This window comes from Lynx rufus, unplaced genomic scaffold (genome assembly GCF_022079265.1).
Source record: "Lynx rufus isolate CCGP_SWC_20201006 ecotype Redwood Valley unplaced genomic scaffold, mLynRuf1.p SCAF_8, whole genome shotgun sequence".
NCBI classification, from domain to species: Eukaryota; Metazoa; Chordata; class Mammalia; order Carnivora; family Felidae; genus Lynx; species Lynx rufus.
The window spans coordinates 17,598,774-17,623,332 of NW_025814896.1; the positions used below are offsets into that span (position 1 = coordinate 17,598,774).

Consider the following 24,559-nt stretch of genomic DNA (forward strand, 5'->3'; position numbering starts at 1 on the left):
CAAATATGGAGCTCAGAAGTCAAATGGATCAGCAGGGCTGCATTTCTTTGGGCTCCAGGGGAGAGACTGTTGCCTTGCTTTTTACAGTTTGTAGAGGCTACTTGGCATTCCTCGCTAGTGGCCCATTCCTCCGTGTTCAAAACTACCTGTTCATCATCTTTCCACCCCTCTCTGACTCTGATTCTTCTGCCTTCCTCTTTCACCTATAAGGAGCCTTCTGATTACATTGGGCCCGCCTTGATATTCCAGGATACTCTCCCTGCTCAGGATCCTAACATCATCACATCTTTGAAGATGTTTTTGCCCTGTAAAGTTCTGGGGAGCAGGACGTGGACATCTTTATTTTTAATTTGTTTAATTTTTTAAGTTTATTTATTTTGAGAGACAGAGCAGAGGAGGGGCAGAGAGTGAGAGGGAGAGAGAGAGAATCTCAGGCAGGCTCTGTGCTGTCAGTGCAGAGCCCTATGTGGGGCTCGAACTCACAAACCATGAGATTATGCCTTGAGCTGAAACCAAGAGTCAGATACTTAACTGACTGAGCCACCCAGCCCACCACCCTCCCCCCCCCCCCCCGCCCTGGACATGGACATCTTCTGAGGACCACTATGCTGTGTACCACACTCCTCTCTGTGTCATCAAGACCCTGGCCTGCCGCTGTCCAGCCTTTTTCACTTGATTCTGCAGTGTATTGATTCCTACATCTCTTTCCCTCCCTAGTCTCTTAGATTCCTCCAGGGTAGAGACAGTTGCTTTAACTCACTGTCTTCAGGACATAGAACCAGCCCTCAGTACTTGTTCATTGAACACAAAAAAAGCCTTATCTCCCTGGCTCTTATCTGCCCACCTCACTCTCCAGCTGCCCTGGATGTGGAGAACAGTGGGGCAGTTCAGTGCAAGTGTTAAACCCCCAGACCCGAGCGGGCCATCCCAGGTATCCCAGTGCTATCCCGGCTGCAGGACTTTGGGCAGCTTGCTCAACCTCTGTGCCTTTGTGTCCTCACGTGCAGAGTGGAGATAATTATAATGTCTTCCTCTGTCAGTGAGGATCCGGGAAGGAAACCCCAAACCATGGTAGGTATTTCAGACAGATAGTTTTATTGAAGGGAATCACACACATGTTGGGAGATTGCCAGAGCAAATGTTGGGACACTAAGGTGGCCAGGAATTGCAGGAAGCATCTGTCACACCCGGGGCCATGGTAACACAAGGGAATAGGAGTATGGAGCAAGAGCCCCACTGGGGGATGCTTGGTCCTCCGAGGAGGGAGGCCACAGACGGTACTGCATCTGTGGGGGCAGATGGGAGATTGCAGAGCATCTTCTTCCCTCTTCCACCTTTCTAGTCTCCACATACAGCCTCCCACTGGGAGCGCTGAGCCAAAGCTGGCAAGGGAATCCAAAATGCAGTTTGTAGAATCCCTGCCCCAGAATCACAGAGCCAGTTACAATAGGGTGGCCTTGAAGCCAAAGGTCTGGGGGTAAGTAACTGGCACATATCTTTGGTTTCCTCATCTGTAAAATGGATACTATGATAGTACTTGCCTCAGAGTGTGATAGGAGGAATAAATGAGTTCATATGTGTAAATCCTGGGGTAGAGCTGGCACATGGTGCTGAGAGAGCATTTGTCCCTTGTCCCATGGAATAATAGCTCTCTGCATCCCGCAGGTGTTACTGACTTGGATGTCTCTGGAACTCAGAGACCCAAACTGGCTAAGGCCCGAGTTTCTTCCACCCAATTCTCCATAGCTAGACTGCTGGGAAAGGGTGGGGCAGAGAGTCAAATGATGCTGGATCATGGACCTGCGCTGTTCTACGACAAGATGCTTCTGTGACATGGCCTCTAATTCTGAAGGTTTAGATTCTAGGCTCTCCTAGGCTCCTCCCTCGAGGAGATAGACTCTTGATTAGCAGTCAAGGAAAGAAAGGCTCTTCTGGAATGATTACTCTGTTCTTAATTTTGGGAAGTGGCCCAGCAAAGAGTAATCTCAAAAATATCAATATGCTGGGGAAAAAGAGGAGCAGGGCACAGACAGAGTGTTACAGATCATGAAATCTCGCCTGGTGCTAAGTCGCTATTGAATTATGCATTTTTAAATGACTTCACTGGTTGCAACATGACTGTGTTAAGTAGACCGAGGCCAAGCTCTTAAATGTACTTGCTTGTGGAAATGTTGGCAGGAGTACACTCTGACATTGCTGCAGCCCCTCTTCATCCTGACACAGGAAAGGGAATGCATTTAATAGAATCTTTCTGTCTTTCTATGGGGGCCACAAAATGAGGGTACCAACTAAGTTTCCTCCCAACTTAGTGCCAACTAAGTGCACTTGCAATGTGCTGGGACTGTTTAAGACTACTGATTAGAATACCTGATGTTATCCTCATGGCAATCCACATGAGGGAGGTGTTGTTATCACCCCCATTTTACAGATGAGGAAACTGAGTCACAGAGAAGTAACTTGCCCTGGTTTTCATAATGCCTTACTTTGGATTTCTCCAAAACCAGACCCTGCAACAGCATTTTGCAAGTAGTTTATTTGGAAATGGAAGAGAACACTGGTAGAGGAGGAGAGTAAGTGAGGCAGGAAAGGAAGGAAGCCTTCCCCTAAAGGATGCATGAATGAGCTGGTAGTTCTGGGAGGTATTTGATGCTCATTCCCACTAGTGATCCCTTAAAAGACTGAAAAGGGGCACCTGGGTGGCTCAGTCAGTTGAGCATCTGACTTTGGCTCAGGTCACGGTCTCACAGTTCATGAGTTCAAGCCCCACATCGGGGTTGCTGCTGTGAGCACCGAGCCTGCTTGGGATTCTCTCTCTCTCTCCTTCTTTCTCTGATCCCCCCTACCTCCCCAAAATAAACAAACATAAAAAAAAAAGACTGAGTAGAGCAGGCCCATTGTTCCACCAAGGATCAAAGAAACTGGGGTGTTTATCCACCTCCTCATATTCCTCATTGGGAAAGAATTATACCTGGGAGTGATAACACCCTGGCATGCCCAGTCTACCCTACAGTGGGGCCATCAAACTCTGGCAGCTGTAGAAAGCTACCATCCAGGGAAATGCAGGTGCTGGAGGCAGGAAGTCATCAGCTCATGGTGGTATTATCCACCAAAACCACACGTGACCTCTAGATAAGTCAAGAGAACTTTGTCTGGGTGCCACCAGAATCAGCTGCATTTGGCTAAAAGGTAGCTGAGCCATAGAAAAAAGAATTGCCTAGAATCCTAAGAACTAGCAGTACTTGTGCCAGAAAAGGGAAGAGTAAATGTCCATGGATGGCCTTCCATGCTGGGGAGGTAAAACTGCTGAAGTATTGTGACTCCAGGATCAAGCCCACCATAGAGCAGGTGCTGTGATAGGATCTGGGGACATAGGCGAAAATGGCTTGGCCCGTGTCCTTGAGACAGATCCATCAACAAGTAGTCTATGTGTGCTGTACAAATTTTGTGATGAATTTGTGCCCAGGGGTCACTGAGGACCGTGTCAATTACGGAGGATGCTGTTGGTGCCCGATCCCCAGGACGGTGCACCCTTCCCCTAGTGGCCATGGGTGCGGCTAAAGCCTCACAGTTGCCCCTTGTACTGGGTTTAATATTGATTGTTCCCCCCAAATTCACGTTTTTCCTAGAGCCTCAGAACATGTCCACATTTGGAAATAAGGAGGGTCTTTTCAGATGTAATTTATTAAGTTAAAATGAGGTCATACTAGAGTAGAGTGGGTGCTCATCCAGTAAGATTGGAGTCCACCAGAAAAGGGAAATCTGGACGTAGAGACACAGACACATGGAGAAGAAGGCTATGTGAAGGCACAGACGGAAATTAGACTGACACATCTATAATCCAAGGAAGATTGAGGACTGCTAGCAAACACCAGAAGGTAGAAGAGGCAGGGAAGCATTCTGCCCTGGAGGCTTCAGAGGGAGCATGTCCCTGTTGGCACCTTGATTTCAGTCGTCTCACTTCTAGAACTATGAGAGCATACATTTCTGTTGGTTTAAGCCACCCATTTTGTGGTACGTAGTTATAGAAGTCCTAGGAAATGACTGCACCCTTTGCAGGGTTACTGTTCTCAGCCACACAGGAGCTGCTTGGCTGACGGGCAGTGCCTGCACCCTCAGAGCAGCCTGTATCTGGTTAATGACACAACGGTGCAAATGGCTGATGCCCTTGCCTCAGTGAGGGACAAGTGAGGTTGTGCACTTAATGCTCCAGAGCTCCAAACTACATCCATGTTTGGCTTCCTGACCTTTCTCCTACCATGCCTCCTTCTAAAAACTCCTCCAATCAATGACTTGCACAGAATCCTTGTCTCAAGCTTTGTTTCTTGGGACCCTGGGCTAACACAACCACAGAACACAGAGAACACAACTTTGAGGTGATATCCAGGAAGGCATCCCAGAGGAGAGCTCTCTTGAAGGACAAGGGAAGGTGAGTCACCTGGAGAAGGGGGAAGAGCGAGAGACTATTTCAGAGAAATTCCCTGTGTCCAAAAGATAAATCCTGTTAGTATCTGAATTCCCCCATCCTAAAGTTAGGATTTTGATTCATCCCAAGGTGGACTGGGGCCTTTCTTCAAGTGATCTTTTCTCTTAGGAAGGGCAAGCAGACATTGTATTTCTTGCATTTTTTAGGAAGAGTCTGAGAGTGTCTTTCTGTTGGCTGTGCAACTGTACCACAACTTAGCTGGCTCTAAAATTCTTGGGTCATGAAACATCCTCTTAAAACCCGTGTGCGTGTATTATGTTATTACGGATGGGGACCTCTCCCTCTGCCTTCATCCTAAGGCTGCGTGGGCCCCAGTCCTGGCTTCTTGAATGACTAGGTGTTGGACATTGGGAAAGTTAATTTGCGTCTCTTTCTTCTCTTAAGTAAAAAGTGAATCATAATAGTATCTACCCATAGAGTTGCTATGAAGATGGTGAGTTAATATTCTAAGTCAGTAAGAAACAGTGACAGGTGCATAAAATTTTGCAGTTACATATTAGTTGCCACTGCAGTCATTTGGGATTATTACTACTATTTTCACCAGTTTCACCATTACATCACAGTATCTCGAATTGAAATGCTGAGGTCTGAGAACCAATTGTTTAGTCTTTTTTGTTTTGATGGAGATCTGTGTGTCTCTAGATGCTTGCGGGAACTTTTCTTTAGTCTTGTATTTCAACGTATTATCAGTTTGTGCTTAATTTTGAGTCTCATCATTGATTTTGCCGGGAGCCCACTATGTTCTTCATACTCTGTAAACTCAGTGCTCCATTTCTTTCAAAGAAATTTTCTTTAGGTATGTCTTTGATTATTGTTCTGTTCCACATATTTGATGTCTTCTCCCCAGACACTTCCAATCCTTACTGTGAATGTCCATCCACTATTTTCTGTGATATTCTCCTTCTTGTTCTTTTTTATTTCTTCATGGCAACTCCAAACTCTTATTTAGGGGAAACTTATAAAATGTTTTCTTTTGCATAAGACATCAAAAATTATTGACTATATGTTAGGCTAGGGCACAGAGACTAATTCTGGTAGGCATGTTTTGGTAAATTAGTGCTATGTCTACTTGTGTCTTCTGCTCAGGGACCTCATGAGTCCATGCCATGGAAGGAGAAGGTGGGGTCTCTGGTTGACAAGACACAGGTTAGAGGCCGTGAACATATGCACATAGAATCCCTACAGTTCCTGGTGGAGACTTTAGATACTTTTCTAATTAGAACTGTAGAACCATCTTTCATTCTAAAGATGAAAACATTGAGAGTCTCAAAGATTGAGTGGTCTGTCCAGGGTCACAGAGCTGGTTAGTGGAAAGGCAGGTCAAAGAAGGATTTGGACCCTGATCTCCAGCTAGTCTCCCTTTTTCTTTTTGATCCTTAATTCATTATTGTATGAAACAGTGTTGCGTGCCAGTCAGTAGAATATCTAACAAGCATGATGCTTTGAGCATCCATTATGTGCCATGTGGTCGTACAGCTGAGTAGTTATGAAGCAGAATTAAAAAGAAAAATGGGCCCAGTTTGATTAAAAGTAAAAGGAAAGATGTTCTAATCGGGAAAACTGGCATGTGCAAAAGTGTGGAGGTGGAAATAATAAAGTAGTATGAGCTATGTGTGTATGTTGGTGGGTAGAATGGGGTGGGGGCATTCTTGCAGACTCTTCATGGGTCAGTCAATAGTGATGCAGTTAGGTGATCAGATAGGGGGCAGCGGGTGGTGGAAAGCATCAGAGGCCAGGTTATATCCACCTTAAACATGTCGAGGGTCACTTTACGTCCTAGCAACATTCAGTTTTTCTCCAAAGGTTTGATTTCTGTCTGGAGCAGACAATGCATACGTACAAAGCTTGCTCTCTAGCTATTTGAAGCACTTTTGCTGTCTGTAGGAATTTCTGGGGAGCCAAACTGTTACAAGTGCTCACAGCGGGGAAAAAGAAAGATAGAATTGGTCTGGAGATTGCTGCCTGAGGACAAGGCAGAATTATATTAAGGGGTCACCTCACCACCTACGTGTTGAAGGAGAGCCTTGGCAGGTCCAGGGCAGTTGCTGCCCAGGACTTACTTGTGGGTGGCTCACACAGTCTTGTCCTTGAAGTGCTTTGATGCCTGGTTGGAAGGGGCCAGTGCAGTCTCCGAGTTCAGCTCCCGGAAGGCCAGACCTTGTTCCTCTGGATTTGGTTCCAGACTTTGTCAGCAGAGAGTGTCACCAAATGTGAAAAACTTATTCCTAGCTACACAGTTGATGGTTCAGGATCAAGTAGATAAAGGGAGTTCGTGGTTTCATATGTGAAAAGCCTCATGGATGAGAACTGGTGTGTCCTGAAAAATAATAGGAATTCAAGCATCTGATGATGTTGATAGAATTATTTGGAGATAAACGATATGTGATTAGAGGCTCCTTCCTCCAGGTATTCTGGGGTTCATCTCTCGGTAAAATTTAGTGGCATTCTTCCCACCTGCTGGGCCACAGGCAAGCCATATTTTTGTTTATTTTCCTTAAACTTTTTAAAAATCATTGACATATAGCACAATACTGGAAGTGCAGTTTGATGAGTTATACAACCCTAGTCAAGATACAGAAATTTTTATTACCTTAGAAAGTTTTCTCAAGTTCCCTTCCAGGCAGTCGCCTCAACCAGAGGGAACACTATTCTTATTATTTAATTACCCAAATCAGTCTGCAGTGCATTTCAACACTCCAGAAAGTTCTTTTATTCCTTATCCCAGTGAGTACCTGCTCCCACAGGTATGTAATTTGTTTATCACCATAGGTCAATGTTGCCTCTCCTTGAGCTTTTCATATAAATGGAATCGTTACGCGTTCTTCTTTTCTCCTCCTTTTGCCTAACATAATTTTGGGATTCACTCATGCTGTGTGTCAGTAGTTTGTTCCTTTTTCCTTGCTGTACGGTATTCTGCTGTACGGATGCACATCATTTGGTTGATCCAGAAGCACGCACCTGGGCTCCTCCAGTTTCCTCCTCCTCCTCAGCTTCTGAATTACCTTCTTGTTACTTCTCTTTCTGGCAGTCCTTGAGTGAAAGCTAGAATGTGAGCTTCTGGCAACCAGGATTGTGTCTGTTGTGTTTACCACTGAATCCTCAGCGCTCCGAACAGCATGTGACCGATAGCAGGTGTTCAGTGTTTGTAGGATGAGTGGATTAAGAGTGTTCTGAGCACCTAGTTTTAATTGCTTACCACTCTGAGCCTGTATGGTATCTTCCCAAACAACTCAGATCGACAGGACCCCCAAGACATTCTCTCTTTGCTCGCAAACGTAACATGAATTTAAGGCCCAAGGGTTGTGAGCTTTGTCTCTGCAAGAGCTTCCCTCTGCACCAGGTTAGGTCCCTTCGTAGACCTCATTAACTGTCTCTACCACCCCCATCATGACCTTTCCCTTCCACTTTAGTGGCATTGCTGCTTTAATTGACTGCCTTACGCTCTCATTCCATGGGTCTGGAGAGCCTGCTTTTCTCTCTACCACTAAAGTCCCCATACCCAGCACTCTGTCTGGCACATGAGAAGCAGAGAGTACATACTGGTTGGGGTTTCTTTCACAGAGAGTTCTGTAAGGTTGTCCATCCCAAGACCATGACCTTGAGAAGAGAAGGATGCATTTGAAAACAAAGCCTCTGTTATATAATGCATGATTGTGTGCCCCCTGCCCTTTCCAAATTCGCATGTTGAAGCCCTAACCCCTGATGTGATGGTATTAGGAAGGTGGATGCCTTTGGGAGGTGATTAGGTTTAAATGAAGTCATGTAGATAGAGCTCCCATTATGGGATTTGTGCTCTTATAAGAGGAGGAAGAGACCAGCTCCTCTCCCTCTCCCTCTCCCTGTCCCTCTCACTCCACCATGGGAGGGCATAACAAGGAGATAATCTGCAAACCAAGAAGAGGGGTTCTCACCAGGAACTGAGTTATCTGGCACCTTGACCTTGGTCTTCATAGCCTCCAGAACTCTAAGAAATAAAGGCCTATTGTTTAAGCCACCCAGCCTTTGGTATTTTGTTATAGCAACACAAACTACTAAGGCAGCCTTCGTAGAAGATTTCTAGTTAGGATATAGCATCTCATGGGTAGGGTCATGTCTTCATAAAATATTTTAGCCCAAATGTTGAATCTGTTAATGAGTTAGGTGGGTCATGGCCATGAGGGACTTAGACATTTACTTCACATTATCCCATGGAAATCTTAGAATGTTTATTTTCACCCAGATGTTTGGGACCCTGGGAGCCTAGAAGCACTAGATCTGTGAAGTTTACACCAAGTTCCATTTTCTTACTGATTGTACTCGTGGCTTTAGCCCCTGCAACAAAGGGTGGCTTCAGGGTCTCAAAGAAGTGTAAAGTATTATGGGCATGTGGTGCATAAGCAGGATCTCTGTGCTTTGCCTTTATTCTCAGCATAGCCTCTTCAGGGGTTCATGTATAGGCTTCAGAAGTGTTCATGAATTCCTGAAATGGTGGGCATATGTGCATTTTCCTGGGAAAAGAGTCTGAAATTTCTCACCAGATCTTTGCAAGGGCCTATGTATCCTCAAAAGTTAAAAACTACTTGCATAGACTCCCTTGAAAGATCCTTCTGGTTAATTGCTTAAACATCTGAAGTACAAGAAGAAAAAGGGAGGAGCAGGAATTCTGCTAGGGCCCAAAGTTCTAATGTTCCGCCCCCACCTTCTAGTAAACAGACCCTCCCTGGCCTTGGTTCCCTTTCTGATGACTCCAGTTGTTGGATTAGATGGCCTCATATTTCTTGCATTGTGTGCTTGAGCAGTTCGTCTCAGAGAGAACTGACAAACCTGATATTTCTGTTCATTTAAAAAAAGAGAGGTGCTTACAAAAAAAAATAGTGTGTCTCATATCCCTACTTCTCTTTGAACCACTCATGCATGTGACTTATAAAGAATCCAAAGTCTATAAAGAACTAATCAAACTCAACACCCAAAAAACATAATCCAGTGAAGAAATGGGCAGAAGACACGAACAGACACTTTTCCAAAGAAGATATCCAGATGGCCAACAGACACGAAAAGATTACTCACCATCACTCATCATCAGGGAAATACAAATCACAACCACAATGAGATACCACCTCACACCTGTCAGAATGACTAAAATTAACAACACAGGCAACAACAGATGTTGGCGAGGATGCAGAGAAAGGGGAACATTTTTGTACTGTTGGTGGGAATGCAAACTGGTGCAGCCACTCTGGAAAACAGTATGGAGGTTCCTCAAAAAATTAAAAGTAGAACTACGCTATGACCCTGCAATCGTACTACTAGTTATTTATCCAAAGAATACAAAAATGCTGATTCAAAGGGGCACATGCACCCCAATGTTTATAGCAGCACCATCGACAATAGCCAAAGTGTGGAAAGAGCCCAAATGTCTACTGACTGATGAATGGATAAAGAAGATGTGGTGTACACACACACACACACACACACACACACACACACACAGTGGAATATTACTCAGTGGTCAAAAGAATGAAATCTTGCCATTTGCAACAATATGGATGGAACTAGAGTGTATTACGCTAAGTGAGATAAGTCAGAGAAAGATAACATAGGACTTCACTCACATGTGGAATTTAAGAAGCAAAACATGAATATAAGGGTAATGGAAGGAAAAATAAGATAAAAACAGAGATGGAGGCAAACCATAAGAGACTCTTAAATACAGAGAACAAACTGAGGATTGCTGGAGGGGAGGTGGGTGGGGGATGGGCTAAATGGGTGATGGGTGTTAAGGAGGGCACTTGTTGGGATGAGCGCTGGGTTTTATATGTAAGTGATGAATCACTAAATTGTACACCTGAAACCATTACTACACTATATGTTAACTAACTTGCATTTAAATTTTAAAAAAGAACCCCAATTATAATTGGATTACTAACAAAAGAGGAAATAAAATAATAATCTGATGGCTGTTTTAGAACCAGGTACAGGAAGCACCGTGATGTACTTCATGATATTTTGTCAAGGGGACAGAGGGAGAGATAATTGTATTGGCTAGTCTGCAGAGGGACATGTGTACTAGTAAGTCATTTGAGATGGAGACATCTATTTACTCGAGGGAAAGTTTGTTACTATATTGTACCTACCACCAGAAATAAGTGAAAAGAGATTAAACATTTGGAAAGATTGATACTTTATTTTCTTTCTGGTGGTCAGCAATTTACTGCTAATGCCTGAAACAGAGCAAAGACCATGGAGGAAAGTTGATTGGCCCAAGCCCCAAAGTATTGAAGTCTTCTGCTCTTAATTCTGTCCAGGGCCAGTCTGTGAATAATTGTATTAAGGAGTTGAGCAGAGTTATCACAGAGCTACAAAATAGCACCCTTGGGGCCCCACTGTAGACTGATGGGGACTCTGGAGACTTGACAATGATGATCAAAAGGTCTATATATTTAAAATGCACAAAGGATGAGCTCAGAAATTATCTGCCTGCCAACTTAACTTCTCTACCTGGAACAAATTATCAAAAAATCAATTTGCAAACACCTTTGAGGTAACAAGGCCTTGAGTAATAACCTTCATGGCTTTGTAAAGAAAAGCATCTAGCTTGACTAATCTGCTTAATTTCCTTCTCTGACCAAATGGCAGGCTATAATAGAGGCAATCTGAAGTTGTCCCTTAAGATTTGCTTCAAATCACACTGAGAAAATATTGTCCACCTCTGTTTCATAGCAATTATTCTGTCTCTGGAGAATCTTTGTGGGTAGGTGATTAATCAGAAAGCAAACGCTGAATGAGTCTGATCTATCCCGAAGCTCTCACCTGAGTTCCAGATGGAAACCTGTACCTGCATAGCCCAGAGGCCCTCCAAAAGTTTTGATCACATCTGCATTATACTCCACTCCCAGACACTCCCCGACCCACTGACTCTTCACTTCCTAATTCTACTCCAAGAATCATTAATTTGTTCATATCCATTGACAGATCCCATTTCTGGCAATTGGTTCCAAGAAAATATGAGACCAGAAAAATTGGAGTCATTTGCACAAAGATGTTCATTGCAGCATTATTTACTGTAGCAAAACTTGGCACAACTCCCGTGCCTAAGAATTGGAGATTAGTTAGTGTGATTGCCTGATAGATTGTTCTGTAGCTATTAAAGACTGTGATGGCAAGATCCATGTTGTCAACAAAGTCTTTAGAATCTAAGAAGTGAGGGAAGTAAAACATTGGGTCTTTATGTTACTGTAGGTGTATGAACAAGGATTAAAAATATGAATAGAAATTGTAATGGAACATGGAGAAATAAAAATGGCTGTTATATTGAGTGGTAGATAAGGGGACTTATTTTCTCTTTATTGTTACTTTCTTTTTTTTTAATTTTTTTCAGTGTTTGTTTTTGAGAGACAGAGACAGAGCATGAGTGGGGCAGGGACAGAGAGAGAGAGAGAGAGAGAGAGAGACAGACAGACAGACAGAATCCGAAACAGGCTCCAGGCTCTGAGCTGTTGACACAGAGCCCGAACCCACGAACCGTGAGATATGACCTGAGCTGAGGTCGGACGCTTAACCGACTGAGCCACCCAGGCGCCCCTATTGTTATTTTCTTTATTGCTTTGCCACTGCTATTTTTTGCTACAAATAAAAATAACAAACATAACCAGTTTGAGTTCTAGAAAATGGGTGTCTATAAGCAAACAGCTTTCCAAAGGAATAGCTGGTCTGGGAAGGCATAGAGATGTGGGTTCCATCCTACCTTACCTGCTTCATGATCTTGGTTAGGTGACCCAATCACTTGGATTCTTTGTTTGTTTGTTTTTAATCCATCAAAATGGAGGTGATTGTGTCCCAAGATTTGCACAAAGTAGTGCATGTGAGATTTCTTGGTAAATAAGAAATACAAAGTTAATGTTAATTTCGGCAGCTACGCCAATGGGCTAAGAATTGCCAGAAAGACCTACCATAAGTGCTTGTTGAAATTCTAGTTTATTTAACCGAAGAAATAGAACTTAGTGGAAGAGGAACAACCCATACAGGATGCAAGATAACTCTGCATTGACTTTTCCCTTGACCTTTGATTCCTACAGAGGACACTGTGCCTGTGACATCCTCCTTACTGGAGGAAACCCGCTAGAGTTGAAAAGAAGCTGAATTTTTCCTTTGCCATCATCTTTTTGCTACTTTGGCTCATAGGACTATTTGGGGGAGAACTTCCACTAGGAATACATGTGTTGCTATGAAAGAAATGGTTACAAACCTCAGACTCTCCTGGGTTTTGAACCAAATTCCACTTCAGTAAGGGCATGTTCTCATTTGAAGACGGAAAACAGAATATTAACCCAGGCAGCTTTGCTGTGTTCCAGAAAAACCATTTATTCACAATTACCTTCTTTCTTTACTTTATTTAAATGGAGATATGGTCATGTGGTAGAAGAAATACCAATTCAGGTATTTACATTAAAAAAAATCTCTCACCACAGTATTGAAACAAAAAAAAAATCATAGAAATTAAGGTAGGATGTGAATGGAATCATGAAAGGGATTTGGACTCCTGTAAGTGGCTCACTCTGGAATTCTGTTCTTGTCCTTATATGCTTGGATTCTTCTCTGTAAACCATTTGGGTCTGACATCCTTTGCTGATTGCTTGTCTTCCAGAGCCTCCCACACCCATCGCCCCCCCAGAGCTGCTGGCCGTAGGGGCCACATACCTGTGGATCAAACCGAATGCCAACTCTATCATCGGGGATGGCCCCATCATCCTGAAGGAGGTGGAGTACCGCACCACCACGGGCACCTGGGCCGAGACCCACATAGTTGACTCTCCCAACTATAAGCTATGGCATCTGGACCCTGATGTGGAGTATGAGATCCGGGTGCTGCTCACACGACCGGGGGAGGGAGGCACGGGACCACCAGGGCCTCCGCTCACCACCAGAACCAAGTGTGCAGGTAAGAGCTTCCTTCTTGACTCTGCTTCGAGAGGTCAGGCAGTTGCCCTGAGTGATCCTTCTATGGGCATTCTGCGACAGTCATTCCTAGACTTCTTTGATGCGACTGTGCTTCCTGTTGTGGAAGGCAACAGTCAGGGCTTTGGTCTTGCCTTCGAGGCCCTCCTGGCTCTGGTGATGACTGGGACCCATAGAGCCGCCTGACTCCAGCCGTGTCCTGGAGAGTTCCTGGTTCTGACAGTGTTTCCAATGGGACACTGGTTGTGTGCCTCCAGGGATTCCTGGTGCCACTGTAAGTCTGAGGCTTCCTAGTGCTCGAAGTGTCTCTCAGGGCTCCTGGCTCTGAAAGTGTGCCTTGTCACGGCCTCGTTTGGACTCACCTCTGTGTGCTTCTGATTCTTGTTAGCTACCTCAGGTGCTTGTGATGTTAACTTTGTCCCTGAGGATTCCTTGCCTAGGCCTGTGACCCTAATGAGCTCTTGGTTTTGACACTTTTCCTGGGGGTTCCTGGTTCTATTTACGTCTCTGAAAGGTTCCTGATGCCAACTTTGTCTTGAGTACTTCCTGGTTCTGAAAGTGCCTCTCCATGGATTCTGGAACTGCTTTAGTCCTTGAGAGCTTTCTGGCTCTGTATCCCTCAGGCCCTTCTGGTTCCAACCGAACAGTCTGGGTTGGGACTGCCCCTTCATGGGTCCTCTGGATTCTATATCCCTCCAAGCTCCTGGCTCAGTATACCCCAGGGGACTTGTGCCTCCCCCAGTTTCTCTGAGGTTTTTGGTTGTTGCTTAAGAATTTGGTGGCTGGGACTGTGTCTGAGAAGGTTCTTTTGAACCAACTATATCCTATCCCCAGGAACTCCAGGCTTCTATGGTGATTCTAATAAGGGATATTGGCTAGGATTTTATCCCTGACTGTATTCCTGAGATGTTACAGCTCTGAATGTAACTCAAGAAGTTGAAAGAACTCAGTGTGGTTTTTTGCCCTTTAACCATTTGATGTAAGTACTTTTATCTCATATATATATGAAGGAATAGAGACTCCATATTTTCAAACCTTTTGTCCAAAGTCGTAGAATTAACCAGTGGCACCATCAGGATTTGCACTCAGGTTCTTCTGACTCTAATGCCACTGATCATTGGTCACCCCACGGTGAAAAGATAGAGAAGTCTGTGCCACTGGCATGGAATACAGTGCTGGGGTTCTTCCAGGGGGGACCAGGGAAGCAGCAGCATGAGCCATTGGATTCCAAGGGAGGAAGAATCACTGATGGGTTCCGGGTGGGGAGAGAAGGACCCATCGGCACAGCGGCCCCCATGGAAGAAAAAAACAAAATACAATTTGTTCTATAATGCGACATACGCGTCCCTGAAAATCACTGTAGTATGGAAAGTTATGCGATAAAGACTATCAGGGTTATGGGGGAAAATGGGATTAGGGTACTTCGCTCATTCTTCATCAATGACGCATTAAAAAAAAAAGAGGAAAATAGTAAAACTGGTCACACAGTTCACACCTGTCAGTGGCTTAGGATACGCATAAATACTGCAGTACATAGAGTGTGTTTCCTTGCAGAGAGACCCCGGGTTTGCTTTTGAAGCAGGTTGCAGCCTGTGAGCTGGGGTGGTGATGAAGAGGGCTTTCTGAACGTGATGGAAAGTCATGACACCAGCTGTGGGTGCCTGGGGCTCACAGCACGTGCTGTGAACAGAGGCAGCAGGTCGATGTTTGAGGGGGGTACGTTCTCTGTACTCGTGCGTGGCTCAGTGGAGCCGAGTGCAGTTTTCTGCTTCCATAGTGTTTCTATGTGCAGACTCACACATAGCAAATGTGACATTCGTGCTATGCTCAGATTGTCCCCTAATAGGTCAATCATGTTGGAACACATGTGAGTTGTCAGAACAAGAGCTATAGCAGAACTGACTGTAATCACTCTTACGTACCTCAGTAGTCCGTCTGGGTGGTCTATAACCCAAGGTTAGTGAGGATGCCCGTTGCTTGCGAGTATTCCTTTGGATGTTGTCAGACCATTATAATAAATAGAAATGCCATTTTCTTGATTGTTTTCAAAAGCAGGCCTTCGCAAAATTCCTTATTGAAACCTGATTATAAAACCTACTACTTTAAAAGGACATAAGATTATGTTATTAAACCAGGTAATACCTTATCTCAGCTTTGCAATTCAATATTCATCCATAAAAGTAATTGATTTGGTCCTACCAATGAGACTTTTCTTTTTCCACAGGGTAAATCTAAGAGTTTCCAGGGTTTTTGATCTTTATAAATGATACTGAAAGTCCTTTAGCAGCCCCTCTGGACGTATTTGCTGATGATCATATAATACATTTTGAAATTCAATCGGAAGATGATCATCTCAATAAAAATTTACAATCTATTGCAAACTGTTGCCACGACTGTGTAATGGATTTTACATGTTGAAAACACAATTGTCTGACTATCACTATAAAAATTATGAGTTGAAATGCTGTTTGTGGTTTTATATTTCAAAAAATGTTGGTGTTTAAGTAAGTTACAGCTAAAATCTTGAATAACCCACATTTTACAAAATGTGTCATCAAGAACATAATCTTCTTTCCCACATTGCCACTGATGGTAGAATATTCTTTGCCTCATAATTAATTTTTAAGAGGATTTCAGGGCTGGTATCCATTTGTGGAAGCTGTTTATTGGGGTTGGTAGTGTGGGTCCCCCCCCCCTTTCCTTTTTCTATTATTAATCGCACTGGAAATGTACTCATTATTTTGCAAAACAGAAAATGAGAGAATGTGGAGTGTGGAAGGTATAATTTCTGCCCAGAGGAATTTACCGACTATGTTAAGATTCCAGCAAAACAGCAAAAAGGGTAAAACATAAACATAAAGTCGAATATTGAAATAGCATACTTCAGGGAGAAAAACCAGGTCGGTGGGGAAAGGCAGTGCTCTTAAAATGGTCTGGCACACTGGTTCACAGAGTTTAGTCCCTGGGCCATCAGCATCACCTGGGAACTTGTTAGAAATGCAAATTCTCAGGCCTCAGCCCTGACCTAATGATGCAGAAATTCTGGGAGTGGAGCCCAGAAATCTATGCTTTAAGGAGCCCTCTGAGTGATGCTGAGGCATACCCACATTGAGGAATCACTGATACGCTGTGCCACACCTACGTGCCGCTTTGGTGGTGTGCCCACTATGTTGCTTGATCCTTAAGGCAGCTCTGAGAGGTAAATGGGAGGAAAGCTAAGGCACAGCATCATCAGCCCAAGATTGCAAATCAATTCAGTGCTTAGAGCTAAGTCTCTTGGCTCAAGGAATTCCCCATCACATGCTTTGATGGGGTTTCCTCTCTACATGTCCTCTTGAGGGTGGGTTTGCATGGTAGGGAGACTGGCAACTATGGAGACCAGCTGCATGGTCTAGTCAGTCCACGGAGGCTGTAGGCCTTTTCTGCAAACATCTACTGAGCTCCTTCCCCGGGCCAAGCTCTGTTCTAGGCATTGGTGGCAAAGGCTTAAAGCAGGCGCTCAGGCTAAAGCATGGGTGTAGCTCAGGAAGATACCTGGGGGACAATTCAGCAAGGGCAGGTGTGGATGTATTCCAGGTCTGCTAGGTCTGACAGGCCACTTGCCGGGTATATCCTTGGTGCATCAGGAACGGGGTAACACCTTTACAGGTGGACATTTTCAAGAGTTTGGCTGCAAAGCACCAACCTAGCTCAATAGTCTCGAGTTCAGAGCAAGACTGTTAGCCAGTGATGCCAGAACCTGGACAGACTATCACACAGGGAATGTAGGGGTGAGAGAAGAGGGCCAAAGATGATACTCCATGGCTTCTGGTTTGGATGGCTGGGAGGTGAGTGGTGGAACTGTTGGGCGAGATGCAAGACACAATAGATGGGTTAGGGATGAGAGAATGAGTTGAAGTTTGCATATGTTGTGTTTGAGATAAAGATGCATAGCAGGTGATGGCATATGGAAGCCTGGAGCCCAGGAGGGACCAGCAGGGTATCCCTTCATCTTCCCTGAGAACTACCTGATTGCATCTGCATTTTAGAATCAAAGGGGCTCCTTAGTACCAATGAAAGCAGTCTAATTTTCTTTCTTCATACTATTCCCTTGAGATGCCCCATTCATTTATTTTTTTCATTCATCGTTTTGTTCTTTTGCTCTCTTTAATCATCTGCCATCCTTCCTGAGATACAGGCGTGGGGTGCATATGTGATAATTTACATCAGAGTTCTTTGAAAAGCTCCAAATACTCTTTAGATGCCTGTAATAAAATGAATTATTACTTGTTGCTCTTGTGGTTATGAATTGTTAAAGCAGGAAATCTGACATGTCCGTTTCTCTGGACTGACTAGCATGTGAATGGGTGTACCATTTTCTTTTGTTGTTCATCATCTCACAAGAAATCCTATTTCAGAACACGATGATCATAATCTAGACTCGCAGACGTTTTCTTATCTAGAACAATGGGTGGTTTTCTCTGGCACATCCCCAACAGCAGACATCCATGGATACTAGTTGGGTCCTAGGAGCTTGTCTGGTGCCCACCCAGCCTCACCCTGAATGCTATCTCTGATAGGAAGATCATGCGCTCCCATAGCAGACCTTCTAACTGCTGGGGATCCTGGGTGGTTACTATTACTCTCTACCTAATATTGGTCTGGTTATCATAAAACTCTGGCTGGGGTCCTATGTGGAAACAGAATATCATGTAGGTTTAAAAGAGCAGAGGCTGCTAGCATCAACTATCTGGATTCCACGAGGAGAACCAAGGTCAACAGCATTGAGAATGGGGACCAGGGTCAGCAATAGGGGAAGGCCAGTGAGATGATGAGAGGTGTGGACACCACACTGGTCCAGTTCATCTTTTCTGCAGGTACCACTTTTAATGGGCCATGTACCTGCTTGTTGATGCCTTCAAGCTATCACCCAGCATTAGACAAAAGACATTCTCCCTCACTGTCACCCAGATCTGCCTCCATGCCACACCCACTTGTGTATGGATCCGGTTTTACTCTCAAGAGACCTATTCCTCCTTATCTCAGAAACAGGTCTTAAGCAACCCAAATTTAGCTCTCTTGTGCTCTGGAAGTCTCGTCCCCTTATCCTTAAGGTCCTGCTTGAGCCAGACTCTGGCAGTAACCATCACTTTGCAGTTGTGGAATCACAAATCCACAATCTAGCATGCAGGTGATCAGAAGTTCCCTGTGATTGCTTGCTCCCTGTAAATTAAAGGCCCCATTGCCTGGGTACCCACTTCATTGTGGTATTGCCGAATTTAGGTTTTCCAAATGAAAAGTGACTTTGTACAGCCAGAAATGTGCAATACTGCTGCTTTGGAGGGCTCACTTAGTATTCCCTCCACCTGAGGTTTGATTGCACATTATATTTTATTCACATATTTATGGATTCCTACTTGAAGTGATAGGTGTCTGTCTCTTTTCTCTAAGGAAATAGAAAGGAGAAATTCAAATTGCTGAGCTCAATGAAGTAAGAGTAGTCATTAGAATTTAGTGAGAAGAATAGGGGCTTTAGAGCCAAAAAGAATCTGGTTTTTATTTCAAGGTGGCACTTGTATCTGGATGACAGTGCATCTGTCTGTGTCTCTGTTTCGTTTCTTCCATTTACAGGAGATTATGATACACTGTTTTGTGGCGAAGCCTCAGTGAGATAAGTTATAAGCCTAGCAGAGAATCCAAAACATAGAAGCCCCTTAATGAACATTATTTGGAAGAAAACAAAAAACAAAAAACATCTCTGGCCTAGGAAGAGGGTGTCGGAATCTAAACTGATGGTGTGATGGACCCTGTTGTAAAAGGACTGCTCTAGTACCATTGTCCTTACTTGCTCAGACAGTGGTGGATTAGTGCCGAAGCCCTAAGCTCCTGGGAAGATGGTGAACACTGGCTTTGAAGGTGTTCTGGGTTCGTTGATGTGTGGCTACAGTGGTACCTGATGATGAGGTCAGGGGCGGAGATAGGAGTTGCTCTTTTTCTGATTTTGTCTAAGTCCTACGTAGGAGAGAGAAGCATGTTATCCAGACCCCTCTCTTTCCTGGGAAGCCAAGGCTTATGAGCATGAGAACTTGGGAACAGGGAGCGGAGGTGAGTCCTGACTGTCTTCAGTGAGCATCCTTAGGCGGGCTCTATGTTTTCAGTCCAGCATCCAGTTCTAGGGCAGAGTGGAGGGACAGCAAGAGAGAAAGAGAAATTGAGAGTCTAGAAAACAGAACAAAGCTATGTAACTAGCCTTGTAAGGCCTTTTTAAATTTTTTTTTTTAATTTATTTTGAGAGAGAGACAGTGTGAGTGGGGGAGGGGCAGAGAGAGAGAGGGGTAGAGAGAGAATCCCAAGCAGGCTCTGTGGTAGCAGCCCAGAGCCTGACATGGGGCTTGAACTCACAAAACCATGAGATCATGACCTGAGCCAAAACCAAGAGTTGGATGCTTAACTGACTGAGCCATCCAGGCACTCCAGGCCATTAAAAGAAATTTTTTGTAAGCCTCAGCTTCAATGCGCAGGTAGCATAACCTGGTCTGAGATTAGATTAGAAGGGGTCTAGATTAAAAGCAAATGGAACTTCCTTCTGAGCAGGATGGTGGTGTGAGCACAGACTTCTAACTCCTATCTCTGCCCTGTCATAATCCTGGTGAGATTACCCATGAGTCTGAGGGAGGCACAGCAAGATCAGCCAATAGCAGGCAGATCACCATCCTACCTAGAACCAAAGCAGAATCTGAAGACCACCAGGGAAACCTCCAGCACTGTGACAGACTAGGGAAGGAGGATCTTCCGTGCATGCCACACCATGCTCAAAGGGACATGGTTGCCAGAGTCGTGCAGGTGAGCCCAGACTGAAGGCACCCACAAAAGATGGTTATGACAACCACCTGTGCAAAATTATTTGGAGAAGGGGTGCTCATTGCTCTTCCACTTCCCTTTCCTTCCCTGCCTTTTTAGCTGCTTCTGTGCCTCCTTCCTCCCCTGGAGCATAGGACCATGGAGGAAAGAGGAGGGATTGAAGAGAGAGAAAGCCTGCTCTCACCATACCTGGTTCAGGAGCTGCTGCATGAGCCAGGGGGTGTCTGCACGTGAGCAGGCATCTGCTGGGACATGATATGTCCCCCTCCTCTTCTTGCAGACCCTCTCCCCTCCTTCCATCTATGTACACAATGTCTACAGGTGGCTACCATGGAACTCCTCCCTTGGCTTCGGGAAGATGAGTTGGAAAGCTAAAGCCTTCTTCCCTACACCTGTTTACAGGTTCCAAGACTCCTCCCAATCCACCCAGCCTCCTTGCTGTGTGGGTTGAGCCTGGTGTTGAAGGGAGGAGGGAGGGTCCAGTTGGGTGCCTCTTCCAGCCCCTGAGGACCTGAGGAGGACATCTGGAAGTGCCTCAGGTTCTCTGCAGGAGGCGGCCATACTTACTCCTTACTCTTCCTCGTTCTGTAGCCTTGGGTGAAATTCCAAAGTAACAAGAAAAAAACCTGTAAAACATTGTTAGGTTTAGATTTTTTTGCTCCCCCATGATCCCTAGAGAACTAGGGCTCAGAAGGTGAAGTATAGTAAGCCAACAGACCTTCCTGGGGAAATAAATACTCCTTGATTCCTCCTTACCTTGAAAGTTGAGATAAGAAAAAGCCACAGAGAGGTAGTGTTAATGATAATTAAATCTAATATCTTTGGTTTTTTTGTTTATCAGACTTTCTGGATTAAAAAAGTAACTCCCAAATATGTTAGAGTTGGAGGTCACTCATTCCTATACCTGGGAAGACCTTGAGATAACAATACCAAGAAAGTGTGTTTCCTTTGTTTCATAGTAATGAAAACAACAGCTACCCAGTTTGAGTATCTATGATATACAAGGCCCATAGCCTTGTATAAAAAAGGTATAAAAATAAACCATAGAGGTTGTTTGGAGGATTTTACTTGTAATTCTTGCAGCAGCCTAGTGGAGGGAGCATGATTTCCTCCATCATCTGGGAGGTAAGTGACTTACCCAAGGCCTTATACCTGACCAGGTGGCCTGGCTGGGAACTGTGTAACTACATAGCTACAAAGCTCTGTGACCGCCAGCATCCAGCATCATTATGAAAGCAGAAGGCACCATGACCAAGTTGGGTTTATCCTAGAAAGGCACTGATGAAAAATGTTGAATGCTGGAAAAGCTATTCATATAATGCCTCATATCAATAAGTCAAAGGATAAAAACCATATGATCTCCAGAGAGGCTGAAAAATAATTTGAAAGAAATCGGTCTTCATTACCGATCAGAATTCTTAGTAAGCCAGGAATGGAAAGTCACTTTTTTAGAATTACTATTTCTAGGAGCAAATACTCTTACAGCATCAAAGCCTAAGAGAATAAACTAAACCAAGAAAAAAAAAAAGGTATTAGGATTATTAAGAGATTTCAGTATTATGGTCAGACACAAAGCAAATAAACAAAAATCAATAGCCGTATGCTAGTAATAACCACATGAAAATATAATAAAATGTATCCTGTTCTCAAATGCAATTAAAACATAAATACTTAGGAGGAAACCAAGAAACATACTGCAACTACGTATGAAAACATAAACCCCTGCAAAACTTTTCTGAGGAAGATAAAGCAAGACTTGAATAAATGGAGAGGTATATCATGTAGTTGGATTAGCAAATTTAATATTGTGGGGATATCAGTTCTCCCCAAATTAATTTATGGGTTTAGTGCAATTGCAATCAAAACCCTAATGGGAGTCCTTCTGGAACTTGACAGTGATTTCAAAATTGATCTGAAATAATATAGAGGAGAAAGTAATGAAGAACAGTTTAAAAAAGTGGTGTGGGGGGACATTTCATTGTGAAATATCAACATTTATTATAGCTATAATAACTGAAGCCCAGAGAATAATCCAGTATAGAGTGAAACTAGCTATTAAAATTTATATGAATGGAGAATTGCTTAACAAATAGTATATTTGTAATTGGTTAATAATTTGGAAAAAATAGAATGTGTTGCATGTATATTATGATACGCTAAATAAATCCTGGATCGATTAAGAACTTAAATTAAAATCAGAAAAAAGGAAGAACCAGAAGAAAATATTGTTCTTTTCTTCGGAAGGACTTTCAGCTCATTAAGAGCAAATAAATAAACCCCTGAGTCGAATCTTACTGTGTAAAAAGAAAAGGAAAAGAACAGCTTCTCTACTGTATTAACAAAATTCAAAAAACAAGTAGGTAAGCTGGATATGGGAAAAGACAACAGAATTTAGAAGAAAGGGATAATATTCTCACATAAAAAGAGCTCTAACAAGTTGATAAAAATGTCACGTGATAGAAAAAAAGGCTAAAAAATATTGACAGGTAATTGTCAAGCAAAATGTGAATGGTGAAGAACAAATTTAACATATCCAGTATCACAGATAATCTAATAAATACACTTTTAACCTGTAAGATTACCAAAACATACCTATTTTTCACTGGTAAAAACCAGCGTTGGCAAGGAGCAGTGAAAGCAGTCTTTTATAGGCATTTCTGCAAGTGGGTTAAGTGGCACAGCATATTTAGAAGACAATTCACTAATTTTTTTTCATAACAAAATAATCAGAGCTTCACAGAAGGAGTTGTATACATGGAGGTCATCACTGCATTATTTACAAGGGCAAAACTTGGAAATCACTTCAGTGCCACAACAGTAAGAGCATAGGTAAATAAATTTGTGTGTGTGTGAACAGTGGAATTCTATACTGGTATTACAAACCATGTTTTTCATAGAATATCTAATGGCATGGGTCAGTGTTCATGCTCTGATAAGTTAAAAACAACAACAAAAGTCAGCTTGCAGGATTGTGTATGTAATTACTGCCCCAGTTTTTTGAAATATAGATACATAGCCCCATGAGCTAGTGAGTTTATCAGCAGAGCTGTGAAGTATTGACCAGAATTCCCCATTCCAGATCCTGCCCCCTACATTTCCAGGGGAAGCGCACGTGGCCTCCGTTCACTGCCTGCCCTGAGTTCTAGAACATTGCTCTGTTTCTCCTGGCTGTCCCAATTGGACCCAGTGTGGAGCTGGCCCCTCTCCACCACTCTCCGAAAGCTGCAGGAACACAGGGTTGTTTCCTGCAGCAGCAGAACTGCTCTCAGTGTTCGGTGGGACACAGACAAGGGTTTGCATTGCTATGCTGCCAGCAAACAACTTGCAGTCCTTCTGCAGACTTAAAGGTCCTTACAGTTGGCAGGGATTTTTTACCTTCTCCTCTCCCTCCTGGATCACATAGGTAATGCAAAGTCTTCTTCCTCCAGAGCAGTTCCACTGTCCCCAGATTGATTCGGGCTTCAGCTCCAGGCCTTTCTTTGCACATCTTTTGCATGGAGTTGAATACTCAAAGGGAGTGTGGGGAGGGCGGCTGATGCTGAGATCAAATCCTTTCTTGTAATGAGAACAACATTCCCTTAAGAAGAAGGTGTTTTAATTTATCTGTACTCCTATGCGTGCACGGACACACCATATATGTAGTATATATTTATATGTATGTGCCGTGTGTGTGTGTGTGTGTGTATATTTATATATACATATATTCATGTATATACATATAAATATATACCTTTAAAAAGATTGTGGGCCACTGTAAACATTTTCTCTTTGTTTTGCTATGTTGTATAAAATGTATATAACTGGAAAGTAGGTTTCCCTCTCAGAGTCAAGTGTGGATGTGAAAGATTGTTATAAATTGTAAAGTACTCTATATAAATGTGAGAGGTTATTTTTATCATAGTTAGTGCATCATTGACATTCTTGGAAGGTACAGGAACAGTTGCACGCCTGCTGAACCCTGGAATGTGAACACAGCTTTATGTCATGTATAGATGGAGCCAGGGACAGTCAAATTAGCCCCATCTGAGTTAGAATCCAGGTTCTGTCATTAGAATGCTGGGTAGCTTTGGGCAATTTGCTTAACTTCTCTGAGCCATTTTCCCTGTTAAATGGGGATAATATTGCTTACCTCACTGAATAGAAATTAGGGCCATTGGTGTTAATGATGACTAATAACTCACTGAATCTGCTTGCAACCCCACAAAGTACTTGATTGCAAGTCACAACAATTGGGAAGTGGCTAAGGATAGAGGCCCTGGATTCTGACTCTAATTCTTGCTCTTACCCACTTGGGTATATAAC

The 24,559-nt window shown here is 43.5% G+C and overlaps 1 protein-coding gene across 1 annotated transcript in view; it reads left to right on the plus strand.

The window, feature by feature from the left end:
• PTPRT (protein tyrosine phosphatase receptor type T) overlaps nucleotides 1-24,559 on the plus strand; it is a 787,404-nt gene that overhangs the window by 177,279 nt on the left and 585,566 nt on the right. Inside the window, exon 7 of the mRNA XM_047069145.1 lies at nucleotides 13,107-13,400. Coding sequence (XP_046925101.1) covers nucleotides 13,107-13,400 — 294 coding nt within the window. The remainder of the gene's footprint in view (nucleotides 1-13,106; nucleotides 13,401-24,559) is intronic.